This window comes from Nelumbo lutea, chromosome 8 (genome assembly GCF_056320005.1).
Source record: "Nelumbo lutea isolate HS-2025 chromosome 8, American lotus-T2T, whole genome shotgun sequence".
Taxonomy (NCBI): Eukaryota; Viridiplantae; Streptophyta; class Magnoliopsida; order Proteales; family Nelumbonaceae; genus Nelumbo; species Nelumbo lutea.
In genome coordinates, this window is record NC_142691.1 from 24,363,488 (window position 1) to 24,390,891 (window position 27,404).

At 36.4% G+C, this 27,404-nt stretch overlaps 1 protein-coding gene and 1 pseudogene across 2 annotated transcripts; one reads left to right on the top strand and one right to left on the bottom strand.

Moving 5' to 3' along the window:
* The first annotated feature begins 2,023 nt into the window (after nucleotides 1–2,023).
* Nucleotides 2,024–4,391, top strand: LOC148843409 (pentatricopeptide repeat-containing protein At5g66520 pseudogene; annotated as a pseudogene). The gene has a single exon (XR_016103365.1). The product of XR_016103365.1 is annotated as a pentatricopeptide repeat-containing protein At5g66520 pseudogene (transcript).
* Nucleotides 4,392–15,004: 10,613 nt separating this feature from the next.
* On the bottom strand, nucleotides 15,005–26,994 carry PDE327 (FAD/NAD(P)-binding oxidoreductase family protein). The gene is made up of 13 exons (XM_088956601.1): nucleotides 26,453–26,994; nucleotides 26,143–26,205; nucleotides 25,261–25,701; nucleotides 23,615–23,686; nucleotides 22,125–22,250; nucleotides 21,789–22,001; nucleotides 20,792–20,839; nucleotides 19,913–20,074; nucleotides 16,965–17,126; nucleotides 16,196–16,289; nucleotides 16,003–16,121; nucleotides 15,834–15,878; nucleotides 15,005–15,527 (listed from the first exon to the last, which is right to left on the bottom strand). The coding sequence occupies exons 1-13, from the start codon at nucleotides 26,864–26,866 to the stop codon at nucleotides 15,291–15,293; spliced, it is 2,196 nt and encodes a 731-aa protein (XP_088812727.1). The 5' UTR covers nucleotides 26,867–26,994; the 3' UTR covers nucleotides 15,005–15,290.
* Between the last annotated feature and the right edge of the window lie 410 nt (nucleotides 26,995–27,404).

The window sequence follows — 27,404 nt, forward strand, 5'->3', positions numbered from 1 at the left end:
CTTCCTCCTACGTTGATTCTCTATCATTAGTGGAGATCACATCATTTCACATCCTACTTTTGTCTCCATTCTCTTTTACATAAAGTGATGATTGCATCATTTTACTTCATATTTTATTTAGGGTAATTAAAAAACTTAGTTTTTATAAATTGACTTAAAACATATCTTGGGTTTTTCAGACTTGAAATGTTCCTTGTGGGATGATCCAGTCACCTATAAATTCATTTTAAATTTTTAAAATTCTTTTTTGTCCTTTCTATTCCTTTTCAACATGAGACCTAATTGGGAAATTTCTAGCTCATTTAATGAAGAATGATCGCTGCTTCCTCAGTTTTATATTGTTCCAATCAATTGGAGATACCACATTGAATTAATCAGGATGTGTAACATAATCAAAAGCTAAACTGCCATTAGACATCCTCTTCCCCCAAATGAATGAGGAATAACCATGATTCAGGAAGCTTTGGTTTCCTCTTTGGTACAGAGCTTTCCACCGTTTCTTTCATCCTCTGGTGATATTGGAGTTCAGGCCCATTTCTGTGTAACTGAATCATGCTCCAAGTAATAAAGAAGTAAATAATTGGTTTGAACATAATTATGTGTCCTTTGCATTTTAGGGGGTAATTGAAGTTTAAATCTTTCAAAAGTTCAACTTGATGAGCTTTTCAATTCACACGAGTTAAAACTTAAACATAAATGGGTTGCAAGATTGAAACAAATGTTTAATAGGCTTTAAAGCGTTAAGATTGAAACGTGGAGTTTACAAGCTTGCAGTAAACTCCAACCACCACCCACATGAAAGGAGAGAGAGGGGGATCCCCATATGCCTGCCATCCACATGAGTTTGAAAAGCGGAGAATATATTTAAAAAATTTAAAAGAAAATGAAAGGTAAAAGTCACAAGATATATTTAAGTTTATTTGAAAAACTGTGGGCACGTATAAGTCAATTTATGGAAACTTATGGTATATTTAAGTCTTTTACCCTTTTATTTATCATAAACAAACAATACAAAATCAACTTTGAAGAATTTGCACTCATCCCTCTTGCACTCCCCTATATTTACATTAGTGCAAATAAAACTTGCATTTTAAACAAACTAAGCCTAAGCCTTAGGCTATGTTTGTTTGCGGTTCAATTTTATTTGCATTAATACAAATGCATGGGAACACAAATCAAACAAGTGTAAATTTTGGTTCATTTTTGCTTTGGGTAGGAAGGATGTAGAAGAAGAGGAGAGAGAAAAACAAGAAAATATGAGTTTGGCTATACTTCTCAAAATACTCAATCATCCCAAGCAATCAGATCATGACTATCGATAAAAGGTGTAAGCGAGCCTAGGGTTGGGCTCCTATTCGTGAGCTACTCAAGCTTGGTTCACTAAATCCTCAAACTCAATTTGTAGATAATCAAGTTTGAGTTGGATTCAAGCTTTGTAATACCTAGCATTAGATGATAAATTATTATTTTTTAATATATTTTTATTTATAATTAAAACAAATTCGTTTAGGAAACTTATAACTTGATCGAGCTTGAGTCAAATTTTGAGTTCTGAACTTTTGAATCAAAACCAGCTTGAGTAACCTAATACTCAACTCAGCATAACTCAATTACACCCCTAATATTGATTGACTAGATAGTGATGCAGTTGATGTGGTCCTCGGTTGCTTAATCAATTAACTGCGGGAGAATGATTGATCAGTTCAGTTCAGGTAAGAATTTTTTAGCCCCACTGTATGGAGGATGAATCCAGACCGTGGATTAATGCCAAATCTACGGGCAGAATGAGATTTATAGGGGGGCTATTAATAGACTATGGGGGATTATAATTCAGAATTCTGCATTTAACTGCATTATAATTAACCCATTAAGTAATTGGCCATTAGTTGAAACTTGGATAACATTAGATTGAATCAGGAGGCCAACTTTCTAAGTTTGAATAAACAGCTATAAAGTGAATATGTCATTTGTTATTCCATTTTATTGAGAATAAAAAGTAGTACATCAGGCCATCAGGGGAGTCCGACAATGTCGTTCAATTGTGTATTAGTCAGGAATCTTTATAAGTCACGAAAAATTGTTACTTGTTGTATTATTACTCATGAACAAGACAATTCGGATTAATAAAGATTCATGAGTAAAGAATTACAATAACGGCTCAAAGAATTACAAATGAATAACATGAAGAAATAGAAATGTCGACTCAACAACTCGGTTGAGTTGAATCCGAGTTTTCATCCAGTGGTTCGGATCGAAGACAGTGCCTGTTTGTTTCGTGGTCGTTGGTTAGTTAAGTGCTCTCCATGGCCACTGCTCCGGTTCCAAAAGTATGGCGCTTGAAAGCATTCTTCCATGGAACACATCTTCCTTCCCATCGTTACCACCGCCGCTTCTTCCACTTCTCCACCGCTGCACCACCGTTAAAGAAGTCCAACAGTTTCACGCCCAAACGATCAAAACCGGTCTCTTCCAATACGACCCGACCGTGGCGACAAAACTTGTTGAGTCGTGTTGTTCCTCATTTCAATCTTCTTCTCCCAGATCAGGAGATGTCGATTACACTCTCTCCGTCTTTGATTACACTATCGAACCCTCTTCTTTCCTCTATAACACTCTCATCAGAGCATGCACCCAGGTTGATCAACCCGAGCAAGCCTTCTTACTGTTTTACGAAATGCTTCACGACCTTGCTCCCGATAAGTTCACTTTTCCTTTTGTACTCAAATCTTGTGCTCAATTGGCCTCTATTGAAGAATGCGAGCAGGTGCATTGCTTCGTGTTGAAAACTAACTTTGCATCAGACCTCTTTGTGCAGAATTCTCTGATTCATATGTATGCTCGATGTAGGAAGATTAGAAGTGCTCGTGGAGTGTTTGAAGGGATTTCGGGTCGGAATATTGTCTCTTGGAATTCCATGATTGGTGGGTTTCTGAAGTCAGGTGACATTGAATCTGCATGCAAGTTGTTTGACGAGATGCCTCAGAGAAACCTTGTTTCCTGGAATTCAATGATTTCAGGGTACGCACGAGAGTCATTACCCTATGAGGCCCTTAGCCTCGTTGTAGAGTTGCAAGTTTCAGGGCTGAGGCCAGATGAATCAACCCTGGTCAGCGCCATTTCTGCAATATCCGATCTGGGTATCCTCAGCTTGGGCAAGCGGGTCCATGGATATATAATCCGTCATGAATTATCACTTAATGGTGTTCTCGGTGCATCATTAATTGATATGTATTCGAAATGTGGGAGCATCCACCATGCCTTGAAAGTCTTTGTTGGCATTCAAAATAGAAATGTGGGACATTGGACTTCAATTATTGTAGGCTTTGCTGTCCATGGATTTGCTGAGGCTGCTTTACAGTTGTTCTCCCAAATGCAGGTATCTGGCGTGAAGCCCAATTACATAACCTTCATAGGTGTTTTGAATGCCTGTAGCCACAGGGGTCTAGTGGAAGAAGGCTTGAAGCATTTCAATCTTATGAGAAGTACTTATAATATAGAGCCCAGGATACAGCACTATGGGTGCTTAGTAGACCTCCTCAGTCGTTCGGGGTTTCTTGAAGAAGCAAAAGCATTTATTGAGAATATGCCTATGGAACCAGGGTCTGTGATTTGGGGCACATTGCTATCTGCTTGTAGGAACCATGGAAATATTGAGATTGGGGAGATTGCAGCACAAAAACTAATTCAGCTTATGCCAGATTATGGAAGTGGTTATGTTCTTCTTTCTAATTTATATGCCAGCTCTGGCAGATGGGAAGACTTCAGTGCAATGAGGAGAGTGATGGGGGATAGGGGAGTTGGGAAGGTCCCTGGCGTAAGTTGGATAGAGGTAGATGGTGAAATCCATGAGTTTGTTGTGGGTGATAAGATTCACCCACGAAGGAAAGAGATATATAAAATGTTGAATAAGATAGAAAGTGAAATGAGAGGGCACATCTCCTATGAGCCTGAACAGTAGCTCATATACATGCCTGCCGCAAAGTGAGTTGTACAGAACAAATTGATGAATAAAAATATATTTATTTGAGTGACCACAAGTTCAGAAATTAGCTGCCATTCATTTAGCTTCAACAACTTCCTCCTTTGTACATGAATATGGGAACACAGATTTGGGCACAAGGTCATTGAATTGATAAAAGAACGTGTTCATATATCAGTTCTTAGCATTCCTAATTCACCACTTGATGGTCAGAAACATTATTATCATCATCATCTGAGCCTTATGCCAACCATATAGGGTTGGCTACATGAATCCTGTTTCACCATCCCTTATTATTTGATTGTAAGCATGACGTAAAAAGCCAATCTAGAATTCTTCTTATTATATGTTTTGTCGATTTGAATTGTAAATTTAGTTGATACATAAAATTGTGGTATGTGCATGACAATAAGCGACCATGTAAGTAAGTGCACCTATATATTGTTGTGTTTTCACCATTGGTCACTCTAAAGTTGAACTGCTGCAAGTGTTGTCTGATATGGATGTGAACAAGTGACAAACTCTTCTCACGAAGAGCCACTCAGTATTACTCATTACTCATGTGTCATAAAGACTTTCTTGTAACCATCTGGAACTTTTCTTATATTGTTTTTGACTATTGAAGTTTGGAAACCTAAAAACTAATACAGCTGGTCTTATTCATATCACTTATGTACTCAGTTTGAAATATTGTTCTTTGACTATCCAAGGAATTGATCGACCTGGTTGCCAGGATCACCCGTATGAGCAGACAGCAGAGAACTAGGTCAATTTTAGTGTATAAAATCTTAATAGGGTTCATTTCTGAACGTTGGTCCTGGCTCTGTGGTCTTGGGCCAATTTTTAATGTATAATCCAATAAACGTAAATAAAGTAGTTTTTGTACGTAGTTGGTTGGGGTTGATTTGAAAAGGTTGAGCAGATGCAAATATTGTGACAGCTCAGGCCTGAATTAAGTTACTAGCATCCTCCAAAGACATGGATGAAGAAAAGTTTTATGGGGCAGTGAAAGAATGAATGGCATATGGAGCAGAGATGTCAAAGACAAGTAGGAGAACAGCTGAGTGAGGTATATCCGTACAGGAATTTATTGTTCATTATTTTCTTGTAACAGGTTTGATCCATGTTGATTTGGAACAGGCTGAGCAGATGTGTAACCACCTATGTGATTCGTGAACAACACAGGACTGCCTGTGTACAATGGGCTACTAAACCCAATCAGTAGCAAAAGCGTCAGTTGCTGTTACATCTTCCAAGTTCCAACAGTACAAATGGCTGATGTATTTACTTCTGGTTGGGCTTCCTAGCCTATTGTACATAGACATTGTTTATAGCGGATGCAACTCCATTTATGTACCTGATAAAGATCATCTCAAAAGCCCTTGCATGGCCAAGAAGAATTAGATAATGTGCAACAAATTTCATTTTATATTAGTTTAAAATTACACCTACAGTAATTTAGATAATGAAAGAAAAGAAGAAAAGAGAGAAAGAGAAAGAAGAAGAAAAGAAGTTTCAGCAATAGGTTGTGGAAGAAGAAAAGAATAATTTGAACCTCTCTCTTACTCCCTTTAATCACTTTTATTAATAATTCTAAGTTTGAGTACAATTACTTGGATGCCCTTAATGGGGTGACTAGCACTAAACAGATAATTAAAAAAAATAAAAGAAGGCCCATAAGACCTATAACTAAGAAACATAACTTTTAAACACTACTTTAAAGAAATAAAGAACACTAGGGCCCATTCGGCCCATTCTCACTACACTCCCAGCATAGATGTCAATCATGCTCAGCTTGCTTGCATAATGTTGAAGCTTTGCCTTTGGGACTCCCTTAATTAGAAAATCTGCTAGTTGCTCTTCTGATACAATGAAAGGTAGGCACACCTCTCCTAAAGCCACTCCCTCCCATATAAAGTGTCTGTCTACCTCAATGTGCTTAGTTCTATCATGCTGAACTGCGTTGTGAGCAATGTTAATAGCAGCTTGGTTATTACAATACAACATTAGTGGCTCACCACATGAAACACCCATCTCATTAAGGAGAGATTTAAGCCATAACAACTCGGAAACACCATGGGCCATAGCTCTATACTTTGCCTTAGATGAAGATCTAGCAACCACTAACTGCTTTTTGCTTCTCCAAGAAACAATATCTCCGGCTACCATAGCACAATATCCTAATGTGGATCTCCTGCCATCCACATTTCCTACCCAATTAGCATCTGTATATACTTCTACCTTCATGTGTCTATGTTTAGCAAATAATATACCCTTTACAGGGGTTCCCTTAAGGTAGCATAACACCTTTTTTGTAGTAGTCATATGTGTCTCTCTAGGAGCATGCATGAACTGGCTGATGACACTCATAGCATATGAAATGTCTAGATGAGTCATACATGGATAAAGGAGTTTCCCCAGTAATCTTTGAAACACTCCCTTGTCAGCTAAAAGTTCTCCATCATTAGCTGAGAGTTTATGATTCACATCAATAGGGGTAGAGGCAGGTTTAATACCAAGTTTTCCAGTCTCAGTAAGAAGGTCTAGCACATACTTTCGTTGAGAAATAAAGATACCTTCCTTGGACCTAGCAACCTCAATGCCCAGAAAATACCACAATTCCCCTAAATCTTTAATTTCAAATTTAGAACTGAGAAACTTCTTAAGAGCACTAACTTCTTCTATATCATTGCTAGTAACCACAATATCATCTACATAAACTATAAGGAATGTCACCAGAGTGTCTTTTTTCTTAACAAAGAGAGTATGATCTGATTGAGTCTGAGTGTAACCAAACTAAATAAGAGCAACCCTAAACTTGTCAAACCAAACACGTAGAGATTGTTTTAGACCATAAAGTGATTTCTTCAATCTACACACCTTCCCCTGCATTTCCTTACCATATATACCAAGTGGAAGGGACATATATACCTCTTCAGTGAGATCACTATTTAGGAATGCATTCTTAACATCAAATTGATACAGAGGCTAATCATAGCTCACAACTAAGGATAAAAGAACTCTCACCGAAGTCATCTTAGCAACTGGAGAAAAGGTCTCAATGTAATCTTTCCCATATACCTGGGTATATCCCTTAGCAACAAGTCGAGCCTTATACCTCTCAATTAACCCATTTGCACAATACTTGATAGTGAAAGCCCACTTGCACCCAACAGGTTTCTTCCCAGCTAGCAAGTCAACAATATCATAAGTATTGTTTTTATGAAGGGATTTTATTTCAGTATTCATAGCATCCCTCCAATCTAGTGTGGCTAAGTCTTCTGAAATAGACTTTGGGATGGTTGGGAGGAAATGGATGTTAGAAAGGTGTACTAGGATGGGGACAACAAGTTGCAGGAAAGGTGTTTGGAAATACTATGAGTTGTATATTTCCTCTTACCTTTTCTCAAAGCAATGGGTAGGTCAAGGTCTAGAAACGAGGGTATTGGTGGAGGAGGTGATGGACATTGCCTCTCTTTAGTAATCGGGAGTGCTTGAGTCTCAACTGGAGGTGTGGGATCAACCTATGTTCGCTTTAGCCTTTGCCGCTGGTACCACTTCTAGAGAATAGGATGAGTGGAAACAACTAGAGGACTAGTAGGAGGAGGGGAGGAGCAGGAGTGAAAGACCTCAATTGAAAAGATCTCACTACGGGAACGGGGACAACTGTAGAGGGCTCAATGGAAGATTCAACTGGAGTTGGCGAAAGAAGGGATGAAGAAAACAACTCGATAGATCTCTCCCCCTCAAAAGGATGGCTATAAAAAGGAATTGACTCTACAAAGGTGACATCCATGGAAACAAACCGGGTGCCACTAATGGGATCAAAACAGTAATACCCTTTCTGTGTTGAGGGTATAACAAGTGCAACCAAAGACCTTTAGAGGAACAGATAAAATCTCAACATTAGGAAAGAGGACTCCGAAGGGAGATTTTAACCCTTAGACTCGAGAAGTTATGCGGGTAATAAGGTATATAGCTGTTAAAACTGCACCACCCTAAAACTTCACAGGAACATGGATAGCAAAAAGAATGCTCCTTGCAACTTCCACAATGTGTCTGTTTTTCCTCTCTGCTAATCCATTTTGTTGTGGAGTGTGGGCACAAGAATTCTGATGAATAACCCCAATCTTCTCAAGATAGGAGGTAAGGTCCTTCTCAAAATATTCCTTAGCATCGTCTGATCGGAAAATTTTGATGCGGGTATTAAACTGAGTGAGTGTATTCATGGAACTACTGCACAAGTTTAGTTACTTCAGCCCAAGAGCACATAAGGTAAATCCAAATATATTGTGAAAAATCATCAATAAATAGGATGGAATATTTATACCCACTCATACATGGTAAATGGTAAGGCCCCCACACATCAGAGTAATCAATATTAAAAGGAATAGTTGATCTTTTTAAAGGATAAATGCTCTTACAATGCTTTGAGAACTCAAAAGACTCACAAGAACCTGCCCTGGGCTTCAACTAAGGATGAAAAGCCTCCACAAAACTCTCAAAAACCTTCCTAACTGGGCTGCATAAGTAGCTGATTGATCAATCAATCAGTTCTCCATACACACTATGTATGGGCAAAGAAAGGAGAAAAAAGTTGAAAGTGAGAACCCACTCTGATACGAAGTTGAAAATTACACCTACGGTAATTCAGATAATACAAAAAAAGAAGAAAAGAGAGGAGAGAAAGAAGAAGAAAAGAAGTTTCAGCAATAGGTTGTGGAAGAAGAAAAGAAGGGAAGAGAGAAAAGAAGAATTCAAACCTTTCTCTAGCCCCCTTTCATCACTTTTATTAATAATTCTAAGTCTGAGACAATTACTTGGATGCCCTTAATGGGGCAGCCAGCACTAAAGAGATAATTAAAGAAAATAAAAGAAGGCTCATAAGGCCTACAACTAAGAAACATAACTTTTAAACACTACTTAAAAGAAATAAAGAACACTAGGGCCCATTCGGCCCATTCTCACTACAGTATTCTTCATAAACTTTTCCTCCTTAGCCTTGATAACGAGAGATCAATATGAGAAATGGTTGGGTTTTCTTAAACTCATACAGGAATTTGAGTAGAGAGAAGTGGAAGAGACTGTTTTAGAGAAAAGAGACAAGGAAAGAATTGCAGAAGGTTTCCTTAACGGTGTTTTTCAGCCCATGGTCTTATTATTTCTCAGCTTAGCCTTTTGGATTATGGAATAGCATCTCACTAATTTGATGAACCTAAAATTTGTAATACTTCATTTTACATGTTGTACAAAAGTAGTTGTAGTATGCATCATTAAATAATACCATGATAGGTTGAGATACTGGATTCTTGGTATAATTTAATTTGAAGTCCTATTTATGCAGAGATAGTTGTACCTTTACCAACTGTAGAGAACTCTCGTGCACAGCTTCTTTTGATGTCCAGTTTAAGTTGTGGCTATTACTACTACTCATAATCTTATTTGATTAAATTAAAGGTACATAGCAGGGGAAGGAACAAATTTTGTAAGCAAACTCTAGCACATTTATGCAAAATTAAATGGCTTTAGCTGTTTTCATACCCTGGGAGTTTCCTTGTGTATGAGTTTGTAATTTATATATTGTTTTGCCTTTCTATGAATTCTTTTCCATCATGCTACCAGATTTTTTTTTTGTTTTTGCTCATTATTTGTGGTTCTTCATGGTGGAATACTGCTGCAAAGATGTGTGAAGTGTTCCTCTGATATGAGTGTGGAAAAGAAATCATTTGAGATGCAGATTGTGGTGTTGAAATCAAAAGCCTGAAAAAGAAAAAAAAATAGTGTCACTTAATAGCCTTGTAATTTATTTTGGAGCTGGCCTTTGTTATCGGGTTTGTATAATTTATATGCCATTGAGAAGAAGGTTCAAATATTTGTTAGTTACAAAAGTTTTGGTGCTGTTCTATATTTCAAATATTTGTTAGTTAGAAAAGTATTGTGCAATGTATGATATATTTGGAGAACGTAGTAATGGTGTCTTAAACTGCCCTATGGTTCCCTTTCTGTGAAGGTATTTGTTGGCAGAATTTCTTATTTTCTGCACAGATCCGATGTGTTGAGGTGTGTTATTATTATTTTCAAAATTTATTTCTAAAACAACAGAGACAGTGGTTTCAATATGAAGTTCAATTTGTGGCTTTATTGCTTTTTCTTTCCTGAACATATCAGTTCTTTTACTTGTATTATAATGTAAATTATTGTTCTCAGATAGTCCGTTCATTTTGTCTGTTTCTAAACTTGTTTGCTCTCTGGTGGCAATAGATTCACCGTATTGCACATATTTAGCTTTTACTTATGTGACACGACTTCAATTTCTGGGTGGTTACCTTCAATGACATCATATAGAACTCATAGCTCTCTGTGTATATGATATAATGGAAATAACTCATTGTATCACCTAGCTGGAAACTAAGGAATAAGTATTTCAATTATTGATGAAAGCTATGTTTCTTAAGAATGAAAGAGAAAGGAAAGTAGATCTCTTGCAAGATGCTAAGAGAAACAACCTAATTTCGTAGAAGAAAAAAGGGACTCCCGAGATTGAGAAGTTGGTATTTCTAACTATAAAATTTACCTATTAAATTTGAGGTTGGTGTTTATTATGTATTTCTGGACTTTCCTCCAGATAGAGATTAATAAAAAAATACCTGTGATTTATATAACTTGGATTTGGTTGCTTAATCTTCTATAATGAGAAGTATTCAAAAGTTGGATCATTTTGTTACTCCTGCATCTTCTCTGCAATTCTTCCTACGAGTGGATAAGCTGCAAGTCTTGCTTCAGCTCTTTCACCATTAGTTGCCACATCTTCGATTACTGAACCCATTGGGAATCTTAGCAAGTGCTTATTGTTGAAGAAATGTTTGATCCAACCACTAATTAATAATAAAGTTGATTCTAGGTCTACATTTTCAGTCCAATTATAATAGATTGGGGTTGTGTTTACTATGCTCCTCTTCCAACCAGTGCTGTCAAACTAGGACAGGACCAGGTGGTTGAATTAGTGATTTGGTGATCTGCAGAGCTTTCTTGGTCCCAGTTATTGATTTCTTCCCAACATTGTCATTTTGATCCCAGATAATGTGAGGCTTTGATTTATTTGTGATTATTATTTTTTTGATAATAAAGAAAAAAGAGAATACAAGAGGAAGTTGATAAGAGATCACCTGAGAGAAGAGCAAGAGTCCCCAATAACAGAAACAACTCACCTTCAGCAAGAAATCCAACCCAAGTGAAACAACAAGAACTAACGAAAGAAGATGAACCTCTTTTCACAAAAAAGAACAAAGAAAGAAATACTCCAGAAAACTGTCATACGCCAAAATTATTCCTCCCCATTGAGTTCCTCTTCCCGGCCTTCTCCCTCAATCCATCTCTCTCGTGTCTTCTTTCAGCTGTCCACATTTCTTCTTTCGAATTCTTCAAAGGCTTTTCCGGCAAAAGCTTCTCCACCTAAGAAAAATAAGCCCAAGCCTTAGCAACCTGCACGTCCCTATCCGCAAGACTCTTAATTCCAGACTTCCACCCGAATCCTCCATCATAACAATTGGCTTATCACCTATTCCTGAGGAATCACAATCACCCTTTTTCCTTTTTTATTTTTTCCCCCAACGTATCAAACTTCTCCAACTCCCCTTCAATCGAAAGTGCCACAGGCTTGTTCAGGCTATCGGCCCTCACCAGGGATCTTCTTACTTGTAGTTTTCAAATTCGCCCCACAAGATCAACTGAAAATCAATCAATTTTGTATACAATCAGAGGATTACTTTCACAGTTGAGCAATGCTAGCAGCTCACATACATGTCATGACAGAATAAAGCAGGGGTCAGGGGCTTTGGTAACTAAGGGGTATATCAGACTTTAAAACTTGTGATTTGCTGATCAATAATTTTGAATGCTTGTATGGCTAGTATTTTGCTTTCACAAGTGGACAGATGACACAAACCATTAAATTTCATAATATTTTTGGCTCAAATTCTGAATGGCATAACTTTAGGTTTCATTGTCTGTCAATTTAATAATTGGTTTAATACTCATTTTGAGAAGTGAAATGTAACTTACTGAGGTGACATTAGCCTAAGTGAAGGATAACAAACCTTTTTTCTCAACTACAAATTGGAGTTCTTAAACTTTTCTTTTCTTTTTATTTTCTGAAGACATTTTCCTCTTTTCATTCTTTTATCTTTTTTCTAACCAAAGCTATGAGGTTGGGCTCTGGTAAAAAAATGCACTGATAATGTCTTTTGGTCAATTCTCTTTCATGCAAAGAGTACATGATTTTCTTTGCTTTATAAGTTGTAACTGTCGAGCCAAGAGAAAATGACTATATTTACATCCTACTTGCTAAGATAGGCTTCTGGATTTTCTTCAGTCTTTCTTCATAATTTCATTCTTGATTAAATGCAGCATACTCTTTGGATCAAGTCTAAAGGGTAAGAAATGCTGTAGAGGCTAAAATCCAAAGGATTTAAGTGACATGGACATTTCAATCCATATACATATATATACATACATTTATAACTATGATGTTTTGTTGATAGGAGCACTTACATTAAGGATGCCAACTTAATGCTACCTCGAACCCTTCCTCTGACCCAAATTGCCAATTTAGAATACTTATAGGGTAGTATAGCCCGTTTCTGTTTTGTATTCTTAGGTTGAAGTTGTTCTTTTTCAGCATTAATGTCTTTAGTTCTTCATCCCAGTTTCTCCGTTAACTGTACTGGTTCTTCTAAGTACTAATAGAATACTGTTTTTATTTTAAAAAAACAAGTTAATGACCTTAGGTGGATAATCAATACTTAAAATCTAATTGGGTACAAGTGATATTAGACACAAGTGAGCTTACTTTCACTACTGCATGCTACAAGGTTTGCTGCAGGAGGCCAATCAAAACATGTACACATTGCCTCTGGCAGAATACCCTGCAGCAGAAGTGAATTTTAAACTCTTTTTCTTTTAACAGTCTCAAAATTAAACTCATGGCTCCCTCTGTTTGCATTGCAAATTTAACTTGTATTGGTGCAAATGGGTTTTGGTTTACTTTTGTTTGAAACGAGTGAAGATGAGGTTGCTTATTTGGGAGAAGTTCAATAGGAACTAAAATGATGTAGTCCCCATTCCATAAGAGAGAGAATGAAGGTGATGTAAATTTTGCACCATTTTGAGATGCAAAATCTGCACTACCAATGAATTCGTACAAACAAAAATTGCCTATTTTGCATTAGGTACGGGTGCTGATTGAAGCTACGAACAAACATAAAATTCTGAAACTAGATACAGAATTTGCACCTGGTTTGTGTTTACACTGCATTGCTTTTGGTTAATGCCCAAGGGAATAGAAAAATGTTTTGTATGTGTAGAAACTAGAAAGCAGAACACTGATTGTTAGCATCTTCTCTTTCCCATTCTTCATATAGTTGGATTTGGAAGCACAAGTATTACTCAGATATAAAAGAAGGCTGAAAAATGCAATTGGTCAGTTGGTAATTTCCGAAAAAAGGCAGAGCTTGGGATGTTGCATACTCACATGAATGCTATTTCAAGATTTGATATTACTTCCAAAATGTTGAGTTAGAAGTCTGTATAAAAGTTTTTCCTCCCTTGTCAATTTCGATCGAACAATTGAAAACCATTTATTTGCTTAAACCCAATAAGATGCCAAAGTGATTAATGAACAGCGTTGGTAAATACAAGATTGAATGTCTAAATGGAATCATTATTAGAAATACACCATTAAGATGTTTAAATGGGAATTCGTATGACAAGATGGTTTCTCATTGTAAATAATACCGTTCTATATATACGAACTCTCTATTTTTGTGTTCAGTTAATAGCAAGGTTCTAAATATCGATACGCCTGATACGCTGGTAGGGGCGTATCGGGCAGTATCAGTATTTTTTTTCAAATCCGGTTCAGGGGGGCTGGTTTAAGGTTCTTCCACTCCCTGAACTGGTTAAAACCCTGATACACCCTCTGTAGGGGCATATCAGGGTGCTCCCGATACAATACGTATCTGCCGATACAGGCTGATACGCATTGATTTTTTGAACCTTGGTTAATAGATTGGGTAAGATACATTTTGCATTCTTTTAGATTAAATTTGTGAAACAGAGAAAATCTAACGAGTGTCACTAAGTTGCCATAAGGGATGTTTTGATTGGTCAAAGCTCTTCCGGTATCATGTCTTTCTAGTAACATAGATATTCCGTTTTAAATGATAAAAAAGTAATTTAACGTCAGCTGACAAATCATTAAATCAAAATAATAAAAAAAAGAGTTTCCACCTTTTAATACACAACTTTTTCGTATCAAAAGTATGGATACTTTGAACCTTGAGGTATGCTAAGAAAATCCATATATCCCACAAATGTATTAATGACACTAAGTTTAAAGTTCAAGGGACTATTAATAAAAACATTAGAAAAACATCTTAATTTTTGTCAACTGCAACTACTGGGAATACTTGTAAAATGTTAGAATAATTTCATGAGGGAGTCTTTTAGTCAAAACTTATATGAAATGTTCAGGTGTAGTGTGTGTATCATAGTGGTGAGGACCCTGACATATGGCAGAGATTACCATTTAATACCACATTAACAAAGGAAGTGCAATTTAACAAACTCTTTATCCGTGGATTTCTAAAGTCGACCAGAAAAAATCTGGATGTTGCATGTATAGATTTCCTGTTAGTTTATTAGGAACTTCACGTTAAAATGTTGAACGGCAGACTCAACAAAATATGCCATGAATTTGAGAATTCTGCATCATCAGAAACCGAACCTCGGACTGTAAGTTCACAAACCAAAAATGTTTTAAAATTCTCGGGTGCTTTTATAAATAATAACTAAACTTATCCATGGAACTGACCCTCAACGGCTCCTTATTCCAAATATGCTACGTCCGGACTACTGACAAATTAGGTTTTTTTTTTTTTTTTTTTGTTCAGTTCTTGAGGTGATTTCATCATGTAGCTCGACTCTCCTACGAATAATGAGAATGCGAAATGAATTAGTTGTGTATACACATAGAACCAAGAGGAGACTAATATATATCTGTGTTCTTTGCACATCCAATGTGAGAAGCAAATATATAATATGACAACATCCACATTGGGGGACAACCAAAAAGAAGATAAAAAAAAGGATCCCTCGTATTTCTCTTCTTTGGATTTCTTCTCTAATAAGTTGGTGATCAGTACATATACTGTCAAAATTGTGCCTGTTCTTCAAACTTTTTAGCCATGATCCTAGCTTCTAATCCTAATTAATCCTGTTTCAGCCGGGAAGAGAGAGAGAGAGAGAGAGGCTTTTAGTACTTAACAAAGCCCATGTTTCTCTGAGCTTCACCTAATATTGATTCTATACCTCCTTGATACAAATTTAAATCTTTTGCCACGGAAAAACCAGCATATAAGCCATCAACGGCAGCACTTACAATCCCACCAGCATAACCTGCACCTTCTCCAATTGGGTATAGTCCTTTCAATGACATACTCTCATAGGTGCTACCACTTCGGGGAATCTGAACAGGAGAGCTGGTCCTTGTCTGAAAGTACAAGGCATTCAAATTTTCACACAACCTCCAACAGATAAGTAGAAAAGGCCACCCCAAGGGCGAACCTTATGAATTAGATATGCAACAGTATAGGGTTAATGGATTCTAATAATACCCTACATGTCCATGCATGCCTCTTGAGTGCATAGCTATGATTTATTGTTAACTAATATTTTTGTTCTATAACAGAAGAGCAATTGGATCACAGAAAAAGCTTTGGAAATATATATATATATATGCATTATTTAAGCTGCAAGACTGCAAGATAACAAAAAGTAATGGAGGTCAGTATATTACCTCAACTCCATGAAGAAGTGCATCTCCACAGATGAAACCTGGCAGCTGGGAGTTCCAAAATGTTTGTCAAACAAAATTCCATGTAAATGAATACTTAATCCAACTAAAATTTGGTATATTCTTATACAAAAACCAAGTGAAAGAGACAACAGAGAATGGATAAGGCTACCTCTTTGTCAAACATTGAAATTGAATGCTGTAAAGCTTCTGTTATATAAGAAGGGAACAATTCATGGAGATTCGCTGCCTTAACTCCCAACCGGTAACTTGATGGTGGTAAAGATGTTACTAGGGAAATTGGGCAACTGATTAGTTGAAGATATTAAGTAAAGAATACATGGAATGTTTACTAAACTCTCTACCTGACAACTTGTTTTGCATAAATTCTGTAACTCTCTGTACAGGAACAACAAAATTGCCTCCTCCCATTGTGGCTGCCCTTCGTTCAAGTTCTCTCTGAATAACAATGTTTATGCCAAAAAAGTTTAGTTAGGATTGTGATATAAAAGATGCCAGTAACCAGTGCTTTAGGTTATCATCAACTGACCCATGAAGAACCTCAAACTAGTGGGCTTTAGATATCACTGATACCCAAGTTGACCAAACTGGGTGGGAAACCATCCAATTTAGCAATGCTATAGTTAGGAATCTTCGGTAAAGATCCACAAAGAACATATGGAATAGTTGGTTATACAAGTAGGAGAAGTTATGACCTCAAATTCTGCAAGTGTATCCAATCATATGGTGGATTTCAGCACCCTGCATAGTGTATCCAATCATAGTGTGTTTCCATGTTTTCTTTCTACCTTATGCACAGTTGAGTGTCACATGCTTTATGGAAAGTTTAATTTACTATTCTGCATGTTCTATCCATGTTATCAATACCAATTGTAAGGGTGCCCATGATGTCCCTTTTGAGAACCTTGTTCCAAAATGAAAGGGAGTATATAGGAACTTTGGAAAGCCAAACTGCATGCTAGAAATAGCTATAAAGTGAAAAATATTACACATTAGATAATATATATCATTTATGCCTTGCCACTTCTCCCTCTCCATTAAATTTCTTGTCCCCTATAGCCCAATCCAGATAAAAACAAAGATGAAGAACAAAATCAGAGATGAAAAAAATACCTGAAACTCAACCCCAGCTAAAGGTCCATGGCAGTCCAACGTCTCAAAATCCTTTTCTGAGACAGTAACAACCAAAGCAGCATTTGCCCATCTGGATGCACGTCGAGAAAATGACATGCCATTAATGCAGAGTTCTGAAGGATTCGTGCTAGTAAGAACAACCTGCGAGCAACTTACCCAGAAACTACATCAACTGGAAATATAATACAGTGACATAATTTAAGACAGGTTAATGGTTCTTATCTTTCTTTCTACATAGAAAACTAATAACCTCATCAATATTGATCATTTGATTAATATGGCACCTCTAGGATGAGAAGCTGATCAGAAATGCATTCATCCCAGAGCCCTTGATTTATAACTAATGAACTAACGCATTCATAAGGAAATTCTATAAAACAGTTATAAAGCCAACATTGTTGTATGAAGTAGAGTTTTGGGCTGTCAAGAAACAAAATGTCCAAAAAGTGAGTGTGGCAGAAATGCAAATGCAGAGATGGCTGAATGGATAAACTAGAAAGGACAGGGTCAGATGAAAATGAATCATTCAATGGAACCTCAGAGTAGCTCTATTACGTGATAAAATAAAATGAGAGAAAGTAGACTAAGATGGTCAGGTCATGTGAACAAAAGAACACTTACAACTCTCATAAGAAAAAAACAAATCTGTTGCAAGTTGAAGGGTAGGGACGGTAATTTCTACCCTACCTAGTGGTAGTGGACAAGGTTTAAAGTATCAGAAATGTAAGGTGTATTGGAAAGATAACTTTAAGAGATGTATCGGGATACGTTTTGGATATGGATGAAAAATCAAGATATGCATAAATATGCTAAAAAACTCAAATAAATCCTAAAAAATATATTAATAACGATAGTTACAAGTTTTAGATGATTAATAAGTTATTTAAAAGAAAAAAAAACTGTAATTTAATGGTCTATATAAAATTAGAGATATCGAGACACACTTAGTAATTATTGACAAATGATGGAATAACTAAAATGTGAAAAAAAAACTAAAATGTATATTGATATACATTAGTTTTAAAATAATCAATATAATTTATCTTAATATTTATTAATTCATAAATTTTAATAATTAATTCTAACATTTATCGATAAGCATACACTAAGAAAAAGAGAAAATTTACTTAAAAATAAAAATGCTTAAAAATGCATAAAATTATAGCAAGCAAATGGGTGTGGCTTAGTGGTGAACCCCTAGTTCTTAAATCCTAGTGGTTAGGGTTCGAATCTTGCTATTGCTAATTTTTAGTTTTAAGTTTAAAATTATGCATTAATTATAGGAGTAATTAACTAATTAATGAGGGAGAAAGTGCACTTAAATATAGGAGTAAATATAAAAAATTAATGAGGTAATTCGGCCCTAAATATAATTTAATGAAATTAATGAGAGAGAAGGGGACTTGTATCGGACTATTTCGGAACCGTATTGGCCGATACAGACCCAAAACAGTCCGATACAAACCCGAAACAGTTCGATACAGGGCCTAAAACAGTCCGATACAGACCGATACATACGAAAAGGAACACTACAGATAATGAGGGAGAAAGTGCACTTAAATATAGGAGTAAATATAAAAAATTAATGAGAGGTAATTCGGCCCTAAATATAATTTAATGAAATTAATGAGAGAGAAGGGGACTTGTATCGGACTATTTTGGAACTGTATTGGCCGATACAAACCCAAAACAGTCCGATACAAACCCGAAACAGTTCGATACAGGGCCTAAAACAGTTCGATACAACTGATACATACGAAAAGGAACGCTACAGATAATTTCTATGTGTTCCGTGTATCGGACCTGTACCGGAATGATACGTATTGGCCGATACGGTCCGATACGTTGTGAAATTTTGAACCTTGGTAGTGGGTACCCACCCCTACCCTCCCCAATGGGGCAGGTTTTTTTGCTTGAACGGATTTGGGGATTTTACAACCTGTACGGTTACAGGTAGGGTACAGCATTAGGCTAAACCTGACCCGCAGATTGTTGGAAGGCATATAAACTTATGTGAAGGATATTAAGTGTTGAAGTTAATAATATTTTGAACTTCATGTGAAGGATAATTGATGGTTTATGTGTCCTCTACATGTTTTAATCAAATAATTGGAAATTTTGATGTCTTTCCTGCTATTTACTTGTTTAGTGCTTACATATAATGGAAAATAATAAGAACCTAATGCAAATTTTGGACCTGACTCGCCAAACTGTCCCACATACCCTCAAATGTGGGGAGGGTAGGATCAAGGAGGGTTTTGCATTTTTATGTGCAGGGAGGGTTTGGATTCTAAAAATCCAACCTGCTATGGGTTTTAGGGAGGATATGGGTTGGGAGGTTTAGGAAGACAGGTAGGGCCTAGAATTACAAAACCCTCCCTGAACCTGCCCTGTTGCCATCCCTATTGAAGGGACTAGAAGGACTAAGGCCAGATCAAAAAGAACATCAGTTGAAGTAGTAAGAAATGGTTTAAGTGCTCATAATTTAACAATGGATAATTGGATATGGCACTGAACAGTAACAGAATAGCAGAACAGGATTCATGTAACTGACCCCAACTAGTTGGCACAGGGCTAAATGATGATTATGTGGTTGCAACAAGATGGCATAGTTGATATTTTTATTTATTTATTTATTATTATTATTATTTTTTTTTTTTTTTGGGGGGGGGGAGGGGGGTGGATCCAGGAGGTACTCCATCAATTTGGTGATATTAACAAATCAGAGCCTGCACCATTTCCTGTCATCAATTGTTAAGAACATCACTGATGATCAAGTGATGCCTGAAAAGATTTCCTTTTTGGTACACTGCTAAATAATGGCACATCTGTGTGTGGCTCTATGGGTGGATGAGTATGCAAAAAGACTGATAAATGTATAAATGTTACATAATTGAGAAACGTAAAAACAAACAAACATGATATACCTGCCCTCCTGGACACATGCAGAAGGAATAACAACTACGACTTGTCTCCCCTGAAATGCTGGAAGTTTCCACATCCTCTTCATTTATATACTTGACTACTCTGTAGTCTGCAACTGGCACCTTTCCACGTCCATTGCGAACTTCAGTAGCCAAGGCAGAGTACTACAAATTTACATAATCAGGTCTTAGAAATGTCTCAAGTCTATCACAAGAGCTTTCATTAGTAATGCCTTAATTTATATAGGATTTACCAGATTTGGTCATATATATAGGACCTATTCAAGTCCATTCAGAACTGTAAGATATATGGGTGTCAGGTAGGTTCACCAATCAATATGAATATATCACCCAAATGTTCTTGGACAATAAAAAATTGACATCAAGACAAGGATTAAAATATCAATACAATACGTCCCATATCGTATCCGTATTGGTGCATCCAGATATGCATAGATACACCAATACAAAGATTTTTTAAAATATTTAAAACTTTAAAATGATGGGTGGGACTCTCTAATACCTATAAAATTAAATTAAAATAAAAATATATAAAAAACAACCCAAATTTTAATAACATCAGTTAATAATGGGTGGGACTCTCTAATACCTATTCAGCGTCTAATTGCAATATCCTTTTAATAACATCAGTTAATAATTTATGCTATTGCCTGATCAAGTGGATAAGTGCCCAATCCATCAGATCTTAATTGAAAAGCAGATACAGATTCAGGTTTCAACCCAAATTTTATATCCATATGCATCTAAGCAGAACTTAGTTGTTTATTGTTAGTATTACTTTCTCAGTTGAACATAGATACTTTACAATTACCTTTCAGTTGAAGTGAATTAAAAACCAATAGATTGGGATGCAAAACTAACCTGTATGTTGTTTATTAATTCTTGAGGATGCTCAATACGCAAACCAACCTGCTTAACCATGCAAAAGAGTTAAAAAGGAAAACAATAACCAATTTGACAGCGTTATCACTACAGTAGATCCAAAATCCAAATGAGCAGAAACTGAAAGCACACAAAAAATTATATCCTTCTGAGAGTCCCTTATGGTGGATTTGACATCAAATGGATGCAACGCCCAATTTACAGCAGATAAGTCACAGCATTAAATCCAATTGATCAAAAAGATGAAAGCTAATACAATTTCCTGACAGGATGATATGGTAGTAACCCCCTGCCTTCTTCCCTGAAGAGATCCCTAGAAGACTTAAGAAGCACTATGGGTGTTTAGCCATAACTTTTCTAGCACATAAAGTGCCAAGTCCTAAGATAGTCAGGACCAGCAATGGGTAATGGACTTTTTCCTAACTAGCATTCAGAGATGCAAGTCATTGAACCATAAATGGCTATCGGGGTGTGTGTGTGTGTGTATTTGAAATAAAAGTGTAGAGGGAATGGAATGTGCTGAATATTCCAAATTTTCAGTTGTTTAATTTGAAAGAAATTGTATGGTAAAAGAGAAAAATGGACAGGTTTTGCTTCTCAAAAACGAGGAAGCAGGGTTCCAATAAAAAGGTGCAGCCCTGCTTGCCTTCCCTTCTTTTTTTTTCTCTACTCCATCTTTGTTCAAACCAAATACAACCTTAAATAATCAGGCATTAAAAGTATCATAGTACATTCTAAGTTTCAACCTTATCTTTATATACCTTCTAAGGGTTAGACCTTTTTAAAGAATGATTGATAAAGGCTCATAAACTATTGCTTGATCTGAAAATGTTAAAACAAGTAAAAAGAAGACAACAAAATCAAGAACTATACTTCTACAGTTCCTAACAGCACAACCAAAATTAGTTTGTGTCCAGAAGAATGAAGTAAAGGATCAGCATATACTTTTGTTTCACTTGTATCATGAGAAACTCACAGAAAAGTCTTTTGGGACCAAATGTACGTCATGAGAAAGAAGCATTTGATATATATCACGTGCAGAGTGTCCAACTGCTAGAACAACTGCATCACATCCCAGGTTCTTGCTACCATGATGCAATTCATGTCTTGTATCAGAAAATTTGACACCGATAACTCGTCCACTATCTACAAGGAGATCATCAACCCTTGTCCCAAATTTGATGGTAACCTGGAAAAGGAAAATCAAATTGAGAATTAATTAATATTGTTAGGACATAATGGAGTAAATTGACCAAATGGAAAATAAAATGTCCATTTTGTCTAATTAGATAAGCTAAAATATATCACTCACACCAAGCTCTTCTAGATGTCTGCGGAAGTTGCGCAGTAACGGAACCAACTTATCTGTTCCCAAGTGAGGCTTCCCATCAACCAAGATATTTTCTGGAGCTCCAAAACGAACTAGGGTTTTCATAACCTAAAATGACAAAAGCAAAAAGGTAAGGACCATTGCTCATTTAAGGGATTGCAACCAATAAATGAATGCAGATACAATAATGAAACGTAAGAAGGGTAAAAAAGTTCCTTCTACCCCTCTCCTTATTTACTAAATTGTATTTGATGGAATATATAAAAATAATTTATATATCTTTAGCCAACAACACCAGTGTTACAAAGTCAATTTATTTGCATTTTCTATCATAGGTAGAAAAATTAAAATCACAAGGATGAGGAGAAGATTAAACTAAAAGCAGGATTCGTAATTACCACTCAGGCCAAGATGAGAGGATTTTAAAGTGGGAGCCAAATATTCTATCTTATATTGGATAAAAGGATCTAATAACTATGATACCTGGATACATGTGCAATGGCGTCATACCATGTTAGATGCATCAATTTTTTAGTGTAAAATTCATATCCTATAGTGTACCCAGCCATGTCTTTGTTGTATCCAAAACATAGTTTAGTAGTGATGAGTTATGGGAACAACCAACATGTTAGGACCAAGCTGAAGATTGAGTTTCCCTTAAGTTGTTTGTTTGTAATGAATGAATGGGCAATCAATCTGTTCTGAAAAAGGAATGGCCCAGTTGGATACTAGTTATGACCAAATAGATAGGGTGGCAACAAAGACAATGAAGTTTATAGTGGCTTATTCAATAATACAAACACATGACACACACGTACATGCATGTGAGAATGATAATTACATGTAGAACATAATAGTTAATATAACTACATCCAAAACATGGTTAAGAATGTAGTGAGGAAACTCCGGGTTAATGAAGCCTGAAATAACTTATTTCCTCAAATAAGCCATGCAAGTGAAAATTCCTATTTATGATTCCACTGGAGTTAAGACTATGCTCACTCTAGATGGAGATAAAGCAACTATTGTATGCCTAAATAATTGACCCGAAAAGGAAATACAAGAAAATTAGATAATGAGCATTCATGAACTTGGAATAGAAACTTCAGATATATAATACCAACATATAAGAAAGGCCATTACCCAATGTTGGTCCCAGCTAATATGGGGTCTTGGGAGGGGTAGAGTGGATATGGTCCTAACCTTTGGCATTTTTATGCACAAAGTAGCCACTCTCAGACTTGAACCCATGTTTTCATGCTTTCCAGCCTGAGATTTTACCATTACATCAAGCAATGGGCCCTAGAATAATACCAACATATGCCATACTAAAATATAGGGAAATGCCAGCTCCAACTTTAAAATGAACAGAACAACATCATTTGTTTATGAAAAAATATAGCATTACTGTGTGCACAGCCATAATTAAAATGAAAACCACTAGGATAGTAATATAGTATCATGATTCTCACAGCCAGAACACTGTTGCTGTTCCTTCCAATCCTAGTTATCAGCTTTCCATCACTCCAAGTACCTGCACCACCCTGCCAATGCATAAGTACTTAACAAATGATTTCGGAAATACATATAAATAGATCCAAAAAACTAATCATCTCTAAGAATAAATACAAAAATGAAGACAAATTGAGAAAAAAAGAACCACAGAAATGTCTCAAGTTTCAGTGCTACTTTGGCAAGGAAATGCACATAGAGTGTCTGCATTGAGGGAGGGGTGTAGAAACTTCTATTAGTGTGTATTATATGAGGAGTTCTCAAATGCAAAATTATATCAGATATAACAAATGAAAAACCCTGAAGAACCATTAAACATAGATACTTCCATCATGACATGACCCCATACCATTTTCATAATACTATATGTCAATCATCTATGCCCAAAAACTTAATTCACGTATAAATCCTAGTAACATAACAGGGTTTTCCACAAAGATCAAGAGAATACAAGGAAGTAATCTGGGTCTTTTGATTGAGAACGGAAACAAGTACAGTGTTTTAAAATGTATGCCTAAGCTCACAGGTGAGACTAATTTTGTGGGGTGTGCCTCAACTGGCTTGCATTGAATAGGTAATTTTTTCTATTGTAGAGTGTGCATACAATGTTTAGGGTTAAACAGTTTAACATATCTATGACTTATATACAAGGATGCAACCTCTGTGTTAACAATGCAATGCTCTATCCAATTGAACTAATAGACCTTTTGAAACATGCTATTTCTTTCAGATTCAATTTGCATATTCTTGCATATTAAGTTTATTCCTTTGTTTTTCTTGGAATTGGCATCTCGCTTTATTCAAGCGTGTACCTTACCTTGCACCTTGTGACTCAGGATTTAGGAAACTCTTGCACTTTAGTTGCAGTTCTCACTTTAAACAATGGGCGTGTAAACCTGATAAGGCAGAAGTTGTGAATCTATCTTATTGGTCTATCAATCTAAGGGGGAGCTACAAAGTACACATACAGTATATGAGAACAACAAGAAGTCAGACAGTACTTTTAAATAATTGGTAAAAAAGATAAAATCATAAGTTGTTCAGAATTTGATCAGAACATTATTATATTTTTTTTTTGTAGTATTAATCCCACTTTATTGCCTCTATTTCCTATTTAGATCCAACTTCAGGAAACTAATACCACTTTTTTGTGTTATTTTTCCTCCTCATATATGGTTTTCACATCAATGAAGCAAACTGGAAATTCCTAAGTTGCCAGCTTTTTCCCGCATCTCATTTCTTTTTTCCTTTTATCCTTTTGTCGTTTTTTTTTTTCCTTTTAATAAGTCGCTAAGAGAAAAAAGACCAAGAACCACTACTAGCATAACTTTAACCTTAACCAATTTATTGGACCTGGATATCCATAAAAACAAAAAAAGCAAATGAAAAGAATATATTACCCTCCTAAGTAATAGCCAATTGTCAACTGGATAAATTGCCAAGTTGGCCAGGTGGAAAAACCTATGTCATGAACATCAATAAAGTAATAGTAATTAAACCAAAACATTGAGGAACAATCATGTGCAAGATAGCGAAGACCAGCAAAGCAGGAAGTTTGCAATACCAAAACATCCATTAAAGAGAATAAGGTGAATCAGGAGATAACCTCTCCAAAGCAGAAGTTGCTTTCCGATTGCAAAACCCGACGAACTACTAGAGCCCCAATGTCACGTCCTCTTTGTTCAACAGCTTGGCCTCTCTCTATTAGTGTAACATCTGCCCCAAGTTCTGCAAGCACAAGAGATGCAAATAACCCTGATGGCCCGCTACCCACAACTGCAACTTTTGGTTTTTTCCTAGTTTCTATCCTAGAAGACCCTTTGGAAAGAACTCCATCTCCTCCTTCTGTTGATCCAATTTTTTCGTGCCTTTCACAGTTGCGTATCATACTGATCAAATCATCAGGGACTCTTTCATGAGGCATATATTCCACAAGCCCAACTTTAGGTTCTAACCGAGAAATGAAGTCCCATGTACGGGGCTCCAAATTCAGAAGTTTCTTTGCATCCATGTCCACAGTGTATACAAAATTGGGTTCCTTTACCAACTGAAAAGCATCAGGAAAGCAACTTAAGTCAAAACGCAGTCAATCTAGTCTGAACACCACTAAGTGTACATGCTCATGTAATTACTAGTACTTGGTCTCTAACATTATGAATCAATTCTCACTTTCAAATAGAATACTACCAAGGGTAATGACTGGTTTATTGAATATGTAAAGTTGTCATATTTCAATTAGAAATTCCCACATTTGAAGCTGCAAGTCTTGTCTCCGCAATGCTAAAGTTCAATTATTATACATTATATACTGAATTTTGCTATCCAGAATCTTCAAGACATGCTGAACAAAAGTTGCACAAGACAATTTTTAGTTATCTGTAATTCCTTGGGAATTATAGCTCCATTCCACCTTAGGGCAATGAATGATAATTTCCTTTTCCTTTTAACCATATCCTCACAACAAACACAAGTATTCGACACAACTGACCTTCCTTGCATCAAAGGATTTGCGAACGACAGTAAAGGCTTCAGGCGGCAACATGGAAGAAACCTATGACAAGATATTCACTCAGATGAGTCAAAAAATGGAGGAATAACCAGAAATCAAAGAACTTTAGCAATGGCTTCAAGCAGAACATCGGGAATAAGTTCACAGAATGGAGGACTAAGTTTCTCAGTGTCCAACAAAATCAAATTCATAACAACTAGAAAAGCAATTTAAGCGAGATATAAAATGTGGGTTCAGAGAGTTCAAGAAAAATCCGGTCTTGAATAAGTTCACATAATGGAGGACTAACCGGGAATTCAAGAACTTTAGCAATGGCTTCAAGCAGAGCATCGGAAACACCAAAATAATCTTTTCCCGGGTCCTTGTGAACAGGAACTCCCAGCTTAGATAACCTCCAGAAACCTTCATCTCTGTTCTTGATATCAACTAGGGTTTTTTTCTTCAGCTTAAGCTTCTTTTTCTCTGACGGGTATCTCTGCTTTCCAGTCCGTTCCGACCTCTTAGCACAACGAATTTGTAGGATTTTGAGTGAAAGGAAGGAGGGTTTAAGCTCCGGGAATCTCAATCTCGGATAAGAGTCTAAAGAGTAGAGATGAATTGGCAAGACCTTGCTCGTCATGGCTACTGGAGGAGTTGCAGAGTTCGGGATAAGCCTTCTGAAAGCTGAAGGTTGAAACCGTGGGGAACGCGGTATGATTATCATTTTTCAGTGTCGCAGTCTGGCGGACAGGAACCTGGGCCTGGGATACAGGGCCCATGAAAGGTTTTGGGCCGTAATTATGGATACTGGATAGCAACCTGCAACTACTATGAAGTATTATCGAATGAGTCCCGAATTGAAAATTTACCCCTGCCCAGAAATAACCAAGAGTGTTTGTCAGGTCCGAAATTTTAGGCGTACAAAGATAGGAAGCTTCAAATTTCAGCCACTTCAGGCTTCCATGAGCTTTTTGGGATACGGGTCTTTTCAGCTTCCTATATTTTATATTTTATTGTCAAATGGGAAAAAACCATTTTTTGATTTAACGGTCTTTAAAATGCCTAAAAGATATTTCAACAAGACTTGTCAAACAGGTCTTAATATTTTAAAAAGTTAGGGGTCATTTTATAACAGTTGAAGTGGCTAAATTTAATGACTTATTTGCAAAAAGAAGTTATTCAGGAGGCTGGCTGAAGCTGAAGTTGGGTTGATTATCACACTCAAATATGCTATTTATTTATATAAGTTTGGGAATTGCCCA

Coding starts and splice junctions, on each gene's coding strand:
- PDE327 (XM_088956601.1), bottom strand. CDS start 26,866: ATGATAATCATACCGCGTTCCCCACGGTTTCAACCTTCAGCTTTCAGA. Junction 23,687..25,260: donor GCAACTTCTGCTTTGGAGAG/GTTATCTCCTGA, acceptor ATGCATTGGCAG/GGTGGTGCAGGTACTTGGAG. Junction 22,002..22,124: donor GACATCTAGAAGAGCTTGGT/GTGAGTGATATA, acceptor TTCCTTTTCCAG/GTTACCATCAAATTTGGGAC.